The sequence below is a fragment of the Dermochelys coriacea genome, chromosome 8 (genome assembly GCF_009764565.3).
Source record: "Dermochelys coriacea isolate rDerCor1 chromosome 8, rDerCor1.pri.v4, whole genome shotgun sequence".
In the NCBI taxonomy this organism is placed as follows: Eukaryota; Metazoa; Chordata; order Testudines; family Dermochelyidae; genus Dermochelys; species Dermochelys coriacea.
Window position 1 is genome coordinate 29,563,546 of NC_050075.1, and position 13,856 is coordinate 29,577,401.

Genomic DNA, 13,856 nt, shown 5'->3' on the forward strand with positions numbered 1-13,856 from the left:
CTTTTTACCACTTTTACTTTGTTGGTCCTCTTTTCTGAGTTTGGTGCCACGCATATGGTGTTTTAAGAAAGTTTCTATGCCCCTTGCACACAATTCACTTTTGTGCCTGTACCTTTTAATTTCCATTTAACTAGTTTCTTTATTTTTGATGTAATTCCCTTTTCTAAAGTTAAATGCTACTGTGGTGGGCTGTGTGTGTCTCCCATCCCCCCCCCACTCCACATTTTTAAATTTATATTAGGGTTGCGCTATCAGCAAACATTTCACCTCTGACCAAAACATGTGCTCAAGTTAGGACTACTAAGCCCCACAGGGACTTGGTGCTGGGCACTTCTGAGAGCAGCGCAGGGCCTCCAGCACCATCACGGGCAATGCCCCAGGCCACCCAAAAAACTAGATTTATTTACCCCCCAACCTAGGCTCTTGTTCCTATATATTTTGTACCGTCATCATACTATGTCCCATTGATTGTCACCCTTCCACCAAGTTTCTGTGATGTCTAGTCTATCACTATCCTCATTTAGTACCAGACACTCAAGTTCATCTTACCTAAAAAGTGACTGCTTGTATCTAAATACTAAGCTGTCAGCCCTTATGTGATAGAATTGAATGGGACTCTGAATGTCTCTTCAATTCCTACTTGTGCTTTATGGTTATGGTCAACCACACTAGCTCAGAGCCACTGACTGATCTGCCTGTTGTCCAGATATCCCAGGTCTTATCTAGCACTAAGAAAGCTAGTGGTGATTCAGAACTTCTACTAGGTGTTGATAAGACTCTGATAACATTCACACCACCCTCCACGTGTAAGGATGTAACATTGCATGGCATATACCTAAGCAACTCTTTAATCACAAATGCAACTGTGAATAAGTTCCAAGACATCATAAATCCAGGACAAGTTAGTTTCACAGGAACAACTAACAAAAGACTCAAGCCCCACTCCCACTCCACAGCTGTATAAAGCACTTAATCCTATGAATAGCACCTTAATTATCTATCTATCTATGTACACATACTTTTTGGCTTTCAGGATGAGCAGCTTATTAAATGTACAAAAGGAATGTTTAACCATGATTGCAGTTCAGTAAACAAGCACAATGCCTATGACTGAGCTCAAGTGACTTCAGTTTCTGCTAGGCCATTCACACAATTTCTGCTGAGAATTTAGCTTGGCTTATGGCCTTTAACAATTGAAATGAATTCCTAAAGCTTCAACATGGGGAAAGTAGGCAACGCTCTCACATGAAGGAACTTTACCCATAACATTAAACAACCACCCCCACCAGATTTGGTTTCCTATTATGTAAAAAGGAAGTATGAAGAGTTAACAGCATATGCTAAAGTATTTAGCTGCCTCTAGAAAAAGGCTAGGTTTTCAGCCATATTTTCAACTGTAAAGAGGTTAAAATTAACTTCACATCACCACCACCTTATTCAATAAAAAGAAAATTCAAGAGACATAATACTCTACAATGCATAAAAGTCTACATCTTATAAAATACTTAATGCGTATTTGGAAAAATACCATGTTCTTAGTTTAATAATTTACTTTATAACTATAATTTTGAACCAGCATATTTTGTCTTTCCTGGATGTAACAATTGCATTTTATAACTTTGTATATATACACATTTGACATTTCAGCTATCTGTGCAGCCAGTTCAAGAACAGCTTCCTGAAACTGGGGGGGAGGAGGGGAGCAGCTTTATAAAATTACTATTTTACATTACATTTATATGCCATTACAAATTACTTCTTGGTTTATTAGTTTTAAAATATAGGCAAGTCTCTTGAGTCTGTAGCTTTTAAAATGATAGCAGAGGAGCAGTTCATTCCTCTGCACCAGCCTCTGTTTAGAACCAGGTGCTTTAGATTTTCGTTTCCTTTGTGTCATTACTGAGAGGTTTGAAGGAGTCTTTTATCCTCATCAGTTCTGCAGCACACATATGACCAAAAACCCTGTTGTACCATTCTGTTGTTCGTCCCCTGTAAACCAAGAAGTCAATATATTAGTAGTCCTTAAAAGATATTTAAACAGGACTAAGCAATTAATTTTCTCTCTGTCCACTACCTTCTTAATGTGTAAGCACATTATCAATCATTTGTACTGCAGTAGTGCCCCCACCCTCACTGTATGTGTGTACATACAAAAGGCCACTCCTCCCTGTAAAATAGCCTAAAGAGGGGGGTTTAATGCAAAAATGCCCTAATTCCAGTGGAGAAACATTGGAAGAGGTTCATTTTCTTATCACACCTAGTTATAGTAGAATTTTTGACTGGTCATCATGGTGTTAGACATTAATGACATTTTGCTAACTGCTGCAAATCTCTTCCCAATGGGTGCTGGGGGTATATCCATCAAACCTTCCAAATGAGCCATCATTTCTGCTCTTCCTCCAAGAAACAAAGTTTTTGTAGATGTTGGTAATATTTAATAATCTTTAATTCAGGTGCCATGGTCTACTATTTCAGAAGTGACTAATGGCCTTTGGATGCCCACCATGACATGTCAGAAAGCGTTGAGCATCCATTCTCTGAGCCATCAAGGCTTAAGGTGTTTAACGCTGAGCACCCACTTGCAGAGGGAGCGGCCCTCATTTAGTCACTTTTTGACAATGTAGGTGTGTTGCCATTATTATAGCGCTGCAGGTAACAGATAAGCCACAAAGAAACCTCTGCAAAACCTCAGTGCTCCACCTACAGTAGATCCACCATGCCTTAGCCTAGATCAGAGATGTAGCTTACACTCCAATGCATAGGATCAGGACATATGTCAGCTGTCATTTAGGACATCAGAGCTAGGTGCCAAATCCTCAAATGCTGATGAAGTCACTGATATTTCAAAGGAAGATACTGGCTCAGCACCTCTGGTATTTAGACCCTCATAATTCAGCCACATGGACTCCTGTGATGTTGAATGTTCAGCAGTGTGTAAATAGCTAAATACTATTAGCATTCACACCCTGGGGTCTTTCTGGGAACATGCCATTTAGGAAACACACTCCTGATGAGGAAAGCCCAAAAATTTAAAGCAAATTGCATTAAGGAATTCCTTTCCATTTACCTTTTCCCACTGATCACCTCACACTCTGCCCTAAACTTGTAACTGAATCACTTATACAGTGACTCCCCTGCTTACTCAAAACTAGGTTTATCCAAATGGTGTCCTCATTAAGGCAAGTAATTAGATATTTACATAGTGATTGCAGCCATTCCCCAACAAAGATCCACTTGTTTTTCTGTTCAGTGACATCGGTGGCTATTTCACAGCTTGATGCAAACTGTTTAGCCGAAGTGGTGCCACTTTACTTGGGATTCTCACCCCTTTGGGTTTTGGTTCATTGAAACAAAATGTAGCAATTCAAGTCCACTGGACATTTCACGGTATCCTCAAAGTTGGCTCACATTTCTGGGAGCTTTCCAGAACTCAGACAGGAGGAGAGAGTCATGCACAGAGGTAAAGCACATATGAAAAAGAGAGACTACAGTATAACACTGTGCCTCAAGTATTTTTAAAATTGAGACATGAAATCTGAAGTTGACCCTTCCAATCTCTCCAGCAAGACCTTACAGAATAAGTCACATTTTTTGGCAGCATTGGGGTTACTAGAATTCATTGTTCTTGGGAAGAATATCTAGTGTATGAGTGAAATCTAACTTTCCTCCAACATCATAGGACTCGAGTCTCTTCCACCAGCTTATTTATTCTGAAACACCATGGAGAAAAAAAATCCCTCTACATATAATACTCCATTAGCCTGTCTTTGATTAAACTGTGTATTATGTCCCCCTCTACAAGTCAGAAGCAAAGCATATCCTGCAGAACAACTACTTTGTGCATGATTTTGAAGCTCCCACTTAACCAAAGATTCTGCATGTGCCCCAAGATGTTAAAATATTGGGGGTTAACCTGTACCTGTTTGTTGTTTTAGGGAGAAAGATTAACAAGAGTTATTTTGGTTTATAGAAATCTAGCTAACAGGCAGCCCCCATTGTAACTTACGAGAACATGCATTGGCTCCACCAGCAGAGAATGTGAAGCAATCATCTTTCCCAGCTTCTAGATATTCAGCATAGGATTATACCAGTTGCTTGCTGTTTTCTACCTCTCTCCCCGTAAACCTACACAGATCATTGCAGCCACAAATAGGGCAGAACTATTATAAATAGCTCTCTAACAGCACACAATAACACTGTGCTACAGCTTCAGAAAGGATGTGATGAATAGTTCTAGTACTCAGGGTGTTTGAGGCAATTAATATAAAATTCACAATAAAAAAAACTCAGTAAAAGATTATGTAGGGTGTTAAATACCATCTGTCCCAATGCCAAAATAGCTTTGTTTTTGATACTCTGGGGGGACAGAATACTTCTCTACAGTGAGCACAAACTCAAACCTGTGGTAGACAACCCACTTGGCAAAGATGTCTATGTGAATACACAAAATAAATCAACAGGCTCTCTTATCCAAAGACTTCAAAAGCGTTTTTACTCAGGTGAGGAAGTAGCATTATCCTAATTTCACAAGGGGGAACTTTTACAAGGAAGAGAGGTTTGCCCTAGATCATCCAGCAAGTTAGTAGCAGAGTCAGGAATCGAACCCAGACCCCAGGCTCGGACCCTCTCCATTTGAGTGCTAAGTATTATTTTATGTTAATTTCCTCTATGTTACTGTAGAATACATCTGACAGAACATATTGGTGGCTGGAAAGGTGTGCTCAGGACCCAGCAGCTCCATAGGGCTAAGGTAAAGAAGCATAAACTAAAATGATACCTCGTGTCTGTCCGGCAGACGTGAGTCACTTTGGATTTCTGGGAGCCAACTGGTTCTATGAGATACTGACACAAAAGGACATGGGCCAAAATCCCATGCAGAGTAGCTCCTTCACTGTCAACTGAGGTAGCTGCCAAAATACAGGTGCCACTTTGGGGATCAGTCCTCCAAGTCCTAGAACAAAGGAGGACATTTTTAGGATGTTTCACACAGATGTTTTCACATGGCTGGACAATCGGATGTTCTGCCTGTGGTGTAAAGCAATATTCTGATGGGCAGAGACCAATTCAGTTAATGCACAACATGAATAAAAATCTTTTCCATGCCTCAATCCATATGGAGGAGGCTTATAAATCCTGACATAAACGATCTATTATTTGTGTTGCACTAGCACCTACCGGTCATGGATGAGGGTTCCTTTGTCCGAGACACTGTTCAAAGGCATAATAAATACAGTCCCTGCCCAAACAGTTTACAATCCATATAGAAGAGACATACAGAGGGGCTAACTAAGTGTGTAGTGTAGATTAGGACTTATGTCAATATATTGCTCAGGGATGTGGAAAATCCATACCCCTGAGTTACATAGTTATACTTGACCTAACCCCCTGTATAGACAGCGCTATGTCAATGGGAGGGCTCCTGTCAACATAACTACTGCCTCTCTGGGAGGGGGATAACATACGCCCACAGGAAAAGCGATGATGTCGATGTAGGTAGCATCTTCATGAAGTGCTACAGCAGTGCAGCTGCACTGGGGCAACAAGCCCTAAGGATCCCAGTGTTGCAATCAGATTCCTGCACCCACATGAAACCACACTGCATGTGAGCACAACGATCTGCTCAAGTAGATCCAGGGGCCTAAATCACCTGAGCAGATCTCAATTATCAATTGAAGTCTCCCACCTATACCTTCTTAGGAAGAAAGAGTGATAGAATAGGATCTATTCATTGTCATACCGGGCTAGAATTTACATTTTTCTCAGACTCAAACCAAGGATTCTCACACTGGGGGATAATACAGCTACAACAACAAAGGTTTGCAGTTGTGCTATAATTTTTTTTTTTTTTTAGAAGAAAAGAGGCAGGAATGTGGCAACAATTTCTGAATCTCATCAGTGTAAGCCTCCTACTAAATCTGTAAGCTCTTTGGGGAAGACTGTTATTGTTATATGTGGCACATTTGCCTGGCAAATGAGGGCTCTAGGCATTACCACAATATACACCGTATCACAATAATGTACAATCAGATCGATAGTTACTTACTCAGTAGTTATCCTGAAACAACACAGAACCGCATCCCTTTAGATTGACATGGAACTGGAACAACCCAGCATGAAATGCTGGGAAGAAACACGCACCAAAGTTGGGCTATAAATTGTGTTTGGGAAACCAACGAGAAAAGTCACATCAGTTCCTTACCTCAAAACCACATACTCCCGTGGCAGGAGGGGTGACATGCTTTCTGTTGTATAGTGATAAACATCCGTTTCATCATCCCAGGTCTCTAGGATTTTAGCCTGCTGCAGACTTGGGTCCCACAGATGCTGCTCTGTCAGTATGCGTTGGAGGATTACTTTAGAAGCGGCATTGATTTCAGTGGATGCCTTCCATAAGCGGACGTGGTAGTTATCTTCCACCTTAGAAGACAATTAATGGACACTAGTAGTTTACTGGGAGTAGATTTAGTGATCCGTTCCACCACTCCCTCCCTCCAACAGAAACCTAGACAGCCTTTCAACAAGGTATGTGTTATAGAAGAATGGTTCTAGGAGCCAAAGTGTAGTAAAGGGGGCTGTATAATATGAATAAACTGCCCCGTCAGCATGGATTATGAGTACTCATGTTTCTGGTATCTACAATTAAGGCCCTCCCTTAACTTCTTCCTATAAGATAAGGGTGCGCCATAGATGAAGAGTGTGCAAGTCACAAATGGGCAGCTCAACTTTGATTAATACTAGACTACAAATAAAAGGCACCAGGGAGTTGCCGCTAGCTCGAAAGGGCTCTGGGGCAATTGCTGAATGGATGTTAGGCAGAAACACAGCTAGTTTCAGCGCACCTGCAAGCTCAGAAAGGTGCATAATTATTAACTGCCATCTTTGCTAACACCCCAGCATCAGATTTACCTTTTTATTCGCCAATTGCACACGTTCCAAGTTTGAACAAGTAACCCAGCTCTTGAACTTTTCCTTGGCATCTCGCAGCAAGTCCTGCATGGAGTTCTCAAGGGAAATCAGCATGGAGTGCCTCATTGAGGCGGTCTGATTAGAAGCCCTTTCACTCAAGCCATTCTGTTCGTATAAGTTATCACAACACTGATCCAGGCAATAGTCGGGCATCTGCAAGGGGAGGGGATGTTGGATTCTAAGCACAATCCCATTACATTTATTCTTACACAGGGAGAAAAATCTACTAGGATAATGATCCTTAAGTGAATGTGAACTCACTACTGGAGACTTTATGTAAAAGTTACAAGTGCAAAAGCAAGTGCCAATGAATATTCTAAACTGTTCCTTGAAAGAGCTGGACTTGCTAATGCGATGAGACTGTGAATGAATGATCAGCAATCAGGAGCAGCCCAACACATTTTATAGCATTAGATGTGAAAATAAAAACCACTGCCCTGAGAAATAGGAAAGCTAGTTTAAGGAATGACCTCCTCTCTCAGAGTTGGAGCACTGTAGTGGGATTCCTACATTAAACCCCTGGCTCTTTTACCACTTCAGTGTGCAATGTGGGACTAGTTGCTTCACACCCATCTGTGTTGAGGCTTTAACTATAATATTTTATCTCAAGAAATCAAATGACTAAGTCCCATTAAAAGTGTATTCTGTCTATAAATGTGTTTAAAAACTATGCTTATTAAATCCCAACACCTCTAAGAAGAATTTATATTAATTCTGCAGAGACAGAAACTGAGGTAAAGGAGCATGACTTGCTCTTCCATGGGTTAGGCTATCTAGATCAATTTCAGATGAAAGCCACAGCCTCAAATGTTCCAGGTAGGAAGGTTACAGCATTTTCTGGCTCATACCAAGAGACAAAGTAAGGTTCAGACAGGAATTTCCATTTCTCAGCAGCAGTTCCTGGCTTACTGACAACAAGGTAGAGATGACTGATCGGAGATGAGATACACTATCTCCTTTGCATGTACACAACTTGCCTGACCTTACAGAGCATGCCTGGGGAACTGCTTACGTCTTTTATACTATGCTGGCCCAGGCTGTGGAGCCAGCCATCACACTGATTATTGTGGGGCCACTGGCTGCATAGGAAGGAGGACCTGCCTACTAGGGAGAAAGAAAAGGAGTACTTGCGACACCTAGTCTCTAAGGTGCCACAAGTACTCCTTTTCTTTTTGCGGATACAGACTAACACGGCTGCTATTCTGAAACCTACTAGGGAGAGTATACACAAAAGAGAGTTTTCAGAGTAGCAGCCGTGTTAGTCTGTATCCACAAAAGGAAAAAGGAGTACTTGGGGCACCTTAGAGACTAACAAATTTATTTGAGCATAAGCTTTCGTGAGCTACAGCTCACTTCATGCATGCAGTGGAAAGCTTATGCTCAAATAAATTTGTTAGTCTCTAAGGTGCCACAAGTACTCCTTTTCTTTTTACAAAAAAAAAAGAGTGAAAGAGTACCCCAAGGTCTCATTAAAAAGTACAGCCAACTCCATCACCAGGAGAGACAGACTTAATGGGCTGAGAATTCTTCTCTGATAAGAAAGCCTCTCCCGCATGAAAGAGTTTGGCCAGTCTGGCAGAAGCTGTGATATGGTTAATGGAAGAGTGCAGAGGGTTGCGGGTATGCTTGCATAGGGAGAACAGAGCTCTTCTCCAGAGCAAACAACCCATAACACTTCATTAATGTACTGCTCTAGCACCCACCATCAGAGTCTCCCAAGCTGCTTTGCAAAAGTGACCTAGCTTCTCAGCAAGTGAGCTATTATCCCCATGTTACAGACACAATAATTATAGGTTCCTCAATGGTAGTGACACCACTGCAAATCTGTCACAGGACATCCCGCACCACTGCAAAAAGGGGCTTGCTTGATTGGGGCTTACCAGGACCCTCTGACACTGGCGGAGTGCATCTACATTGGGAGTTTGCATCTGTAGCTACCCCAGCCCAGGCCTACATGACTTGCCCTATGTGACAGCCAGTGGCAAGGCTGGGAACAAAACCCTGAACTTTCACTAGTCCCTTCGTTTATACATGTTATGCACCAGAATCTGTTGCAGGAGGTGATGGCTCTTCTTTTCCACCCTGTTCTTTTGCAGCTTCTTCCCCTGCCCCCCATCCCTTTTCTATGCCCCCTCCCCACCCTCATACTGCGACATTTCTTTCCCATGCTCACCCTTCAAATACAAGCCAACACTGAACCTGCATGCCTAAGCCAAGGGACGAGGCTGCAGGGATTGGAACATCCCACCCTCCTTGCCTGTGAAGGTATTTTGGAAAGCTCCAATGGCCCCCCGTGAAGCTGAAGTTTTTCCAACGGGCCATTTCAGCACCAAGGTGGAAGGGACAGCCTGGCACCAATTAACAGACGTGAATGCTGCCAAGGGGAGTGGCAGAAGTGCCTGAATGCCAGACTGATTCTTGATCCTTATCCAGCTCTTGCCTCAACAGCGTAACTGCAGACTCCCACGTGCAGGTCAGTTAGCCTGCTGGAGGGAGCTAACCAACTGACAGCAGCCTTCACAAGAAGAGGAAAAATGAGGGAGGAGAGGATGCAATTAGCTGCCTTCCCCAAGGGCTCCAGCGAGGGAGAACGTGCACATTCCCCCTTGTGACGGATGTTTTAAATCACTCTGGGATGGCGAGCTCCCTTGGTTACACGCTTATCATTAGAGCCCTGCATCCCACAGATAGAAGGGGCTGGTCACTGCCTGCACGTAGGCTACACTCAGCTCAGGGTTGTAGAGATGCCCTACCCGAGTCAGTTAAATACTGGATATAGAGGATTCCTGGAGGCATACGCCTGTGGGGTAAGCATTGCCAGGTAAGGTTGCCAAGTTATTTCCATCTCTAACTGGTAATACATTTAGAAACGCTGTCCTAAGCCAAGATAGCTGAAAAAAAAAAACAACTGCACAGAAATGGGATATCTTAAACAAACTTGGAGTTGGGTCTTAAAAAGAATCCTGGTTCTGAGCTCTCAATACAGTGTGGCTGAACCAAAACCCAAACCCCACCTCAACCTCTGTGGCTCGGACCCACCCCCCAAGCACACAGATATATGCAGAGCCTCAGAGGACTGGGTTTAATCACAGGAAGAAGGAAACAGATGGCAAAATGTGATTCTGCTAAGTACCGTACAGCAGATACTATGACCTCTGCAACAGAATTCTCCCTGTATTAAGGTCAGTAGGACACAGATACCACACCAAAGTATTACGAATTGCAAGCAGAAGAAAGAGCAACAGGATAGTGAGTCATAACTTGGCCCAGGGAAACTATCATCCTCAATAAAAAACCCAAACCTTCAGGGGTTGTTTGGATTATTTTAAATTGTATTCAAGAAAAAACAGAAGGACATTTACTCTTGCCAATAGGCAGCAAAGAACTTGCAGGCATGTCCAATTTAAGCTTCAGGGCTGGAGAATCCTACTGGCATATTCACTTTTCTAATGAACATGATGAAAACTTTCCATAATGTTGTAACATAGGGGGTGTTATAGCAAGAGACATACCTGGAAAAGTCTGTTGCATTCCATTATCATGTGGGCCAGGCCTTGGGTGGCTGCCAGATTTTCACTCAAATCTCTCTGGTCTGGTTTTCCCAGGCTGTACTTCCTCTGGCTGGACCTAGAGAGAGGGTTAACAAGGATTTTTTTTTTAAAGGCACAGCAGAGTAAATAAAAAAAAATATAAAAAGAGGTGAAACACAGCAGCAGCAGCCTGGAAGCTCTAGGGAATTTTCTCATTTACTCTGAATTTCTGTGTTACAATGAGTCTGAATTTCTGTGTTACAATGAGTTCTGTAAACAAACAGTTTCACTAGACAAAGTCTTCCGTCATCACTTTCACATGGACAACATTGTGAAAGCCACAGTAATCGTGAAAAGTAAGCTGTATAGAAATGGTAGCCTTGAACCAAACTGCTGAGATACCAAGGAGCACTAGTGCTACTGAGGCTTACCAAAATTTTACAAGTAATACAGTCTTTTACTGAACATTAATTAGACAGGATTAGCCAAAGAAATTAATGAGCTCTCATTGATGTGTTCAGCACGAGTTAAGTGTTTAGTTACATCAACCACCTGTGCACTCTATCTAAAGACTTTTTATAAAATCATCACAATCCACAAAAGTGCTGCTATATTGCTGTTTTGCTAACTCATGTTATCAGCATTTTAGGCTCTTTCCAGACATAATCTTTATATGACACTAGTAACACTCACTCACAATAGCTTTATCTTGGAACATTCCTACTGAACAACTTTAAAAAAAATGCGGGCAATAAGGACCCTTGACTATTCCTTAGACCCAAGCCTTTTAGAATATGTCCCTTTGAAGTCTGAATCCTAAAATAAAATATTAACAACTAATTATCTGAATTTAAGATTCAAAGCACCCTTGTTTCTAAAATGATTTTAGGCTCCTTGCTGTTGCAATGTAGAGTTAAAAGTAAATCCAAATGGTACAAATGTGGTCTCAATCTCACAAACATTACAGATTGCTTAATTCTGGTTGGGATTTGCAATTGAAAAGCTATCAATCACTCTGCCACATTCCTGGCTCCACTCACGTCTTCTCTGACTACGATCAGCAGTGCTGTCATTGTTTCAGCTTCAGTGTTAGCTCTTCCCAGCAAGAGCTGAGCATCACAGGACTTGTTTTATAGGCAGATATGCATCTTGAGATGATTTGTGCTTCTTAAAAGCAAATTCTTCACATTTTTCATCTCTATTTACTTTTCTCAGAGTGTCATTAAATCTGAAATGCACAAACACCATGCATGTGATATGCTTCCTCACCTAAATGGAACGTAATATCCTTATCATTAGATTGCATAAGATGAAGAAGCATCTGCTTTGACAAGGGCATGATGTTTTTGTCAAAAGAAAACAGCCCTTTCCTGCCTTGAAACAAGTTTATCCACAAGCACAGCCATACTGTATAGGAAACAAACAAGACCTTACATTGAGGCTATACTAGATCCTGAATGAGCATTCTTAGCAGTTACTGTACTGATTCTACCTAGAAGGTCCTCCATCGCTGCACAAACTGCCAGTAAATGTTACACAGTTAGGATATTTCAGAGTAGCAGCCTTTTCCGCAAAAAGAAAAGGAGTACTTGTGGCACCTTAGAGACTAACAAATTTATTTGAGCATAAGCTTTTGTGAGCTACAGCTCACTTCATCGGATATTGTTGCTTATTAAAATTAAAATCACTCAGTCCCTCAGGCATCCTTATCACCAAATAGAATTAGTACCCGAGATAGCTACAAGCTTGAAACTAGCTGCAGGAGCTTGAATCTGCAGCTGGGTTTTTACATGTAAATACTAACAGGAGTTAGGAAGCCCACTCCTACCCACTTCTCTGGAATACAGCCATCTCTATTGCATGTTACTTGAGTGCAAGCAGAATTATAAAAAGCAAATTTTGTCAGGAAGACTATTCTGAACCCTCTCTTCATAAGGCACAGATGGAGTGGGTTTTTTGCTATCTCCTTTGGTGTAGATATTGGGAGAAACCTAATCTTTGAGTTTTTTGTAGTGGAATCAGGCTAAGCTAATGCAAAGGATAGGTCTTGCCACCTTTAGAACCTTATGCCAGGCCCGTCTTAACTAACACTTTGTGCATCCACAAAGAGGAGGATTGTCTTAGCATATGATGCTCAGAGAGAGGCGGGTTTGGATTCCTGAGATAACTGGGGCCCAGACTACTTAGGGCTTTGAAGAACAGGGCCTTAAAATTGATCTCGTATTTGACAGGGAGCCAGAAGAGCAGGAGGGTGATGTAGTCTGATCTCCCCCAAGGACGGAGCTGTCACACATGGGACAAATCTGGAGCACTTCCAGACTATTTTTTTTTTTTTAACAGGCAAGGTACATTTTGGCTCATTTTATTTATGCAGTCAACATGGTACAGAAAAACTCTCATTTAACAGTTCAGCTGTTACGACAATGATACCTAGATGATGATGATGATGATGATGATGAACTCTCTCGCCTTAAAGTATTGAGATGAAACAAGGATGGTGCGAGACAGACTGCAATGTTGGTCGGAGTCATCTGGTTTTCCTCAACAAAAGCAACTACATCTCGGAGAAAGAAGAGAAGGATTTTCAGAGCTTCCCGATTTTCGTCTGGGAGCAGAAGAATGGCAGCCTGGACTGCATGAAACTGTTGATCCTTTGGCAAATCTGAAGATAGAAGAATTAGGAAATTCATGAGAGAGTTTGATAAGATAAAACATTAAATAAAAGAATGAACACACTATCCCCTAAATAGGGCATCAATTCCATACATCAGTTCTCCCATTACTCAGAATCATAGGACAGTCCTCAGAGATGGCAAAGACCTAAAAGGCCACTATTCCGGGTGTCGACACACCTATTTGCACCAGTTTAGTAAAGCCAGTTAATTTAAGCCTCCACAAGAGGTTTACAAAGTGGTTTATTTCAGCTGGTTCTAAAGCTCTTCGTGATAGCCTTATTTCAGTTTCTTAAGTCTGTTTAAAATCCAGATAAGGGCTTGTCTATACCTGGAGTTATTCAAAGACAGTTATTCCCTAATAACTCCCTGTTCAGCCATACTTACTCCAGAAGCAGTGCGCCCATTGGGGTAGGCTAAACAGGAACAACTTTTTACTTTAAAAATAGCTTTTTTTATTTAAAATCTTTATTTTAAATTAAAAAAAAACTTTACCCAGAGATTTAGGATATTATTTCATGTTCTACAGACGGGAAATAACAAGCAACTAGGACTCCTGTAGTCAAGGCGTTGCCTCGAGGCAGCAGGACGCATGTTCCTTGTGTCAAAGTAATGTAATGTAATACAACAAAACTCAAGATTTAATCTTTTTAGAAAGCTTGTGGTTATTTAAGGTTTAAATGCCTTT

General features: G+C 41.6%; 1 protein-coding gene across 11 annotated transcripts in view; it reads right to left on the bottom strand.

Annotated features, from left to right (window-relative positions):
* Window positions 1-825: 825 nt before the first annotated feature.
* Window positions 826-13,856, bottom strand: part of LOC119859806 (rho GTPase-activating protein 7-like) — a 114,848-nt gene continuing 101,817 nt past the window's right edge. For 7 of the 11 annotated variants that reach the window (XM_038412483.2, XM_043491008.1, XM_043491010.1 and 4 more), the window contains 6 exons: window positions 12,927-13,158; window positions 10,479-10,593; window positions 6,907-7,119; window positions 6,200-6,417; window positions 4,778-4,951; window positions 826-1,989 (listed from right to left, as the gene is read on the bottom strand). In XM_038412483.2, coding sequence (XP_038268411.2) covers window positions 1,872-1,989; window positions 4,778-4,951; window positions 6,200-6,417; window positions 6,907-7,119; window positions 10,479-10,593; window positions 12,927-13,158 — 1,070 coding nt within the window. In that variant the 3' untranslated portion in view covers window positions 826-1,871. Of the gene's footprint in view, window positions 1,990-4,777; window positions 4,952-6,199; window positions 6,418-6,906; window positions 7,120-10,478; window positions 10,599-11,536; window positions 11,725-12,926; window positions 13,159-13,856 lie in introns of those variants that run through there. The other 4 variants (XM_043491006.1, XM_038412481.2, XM_043491005.1 and 1 more) reach the window with 4 other exon arrangements.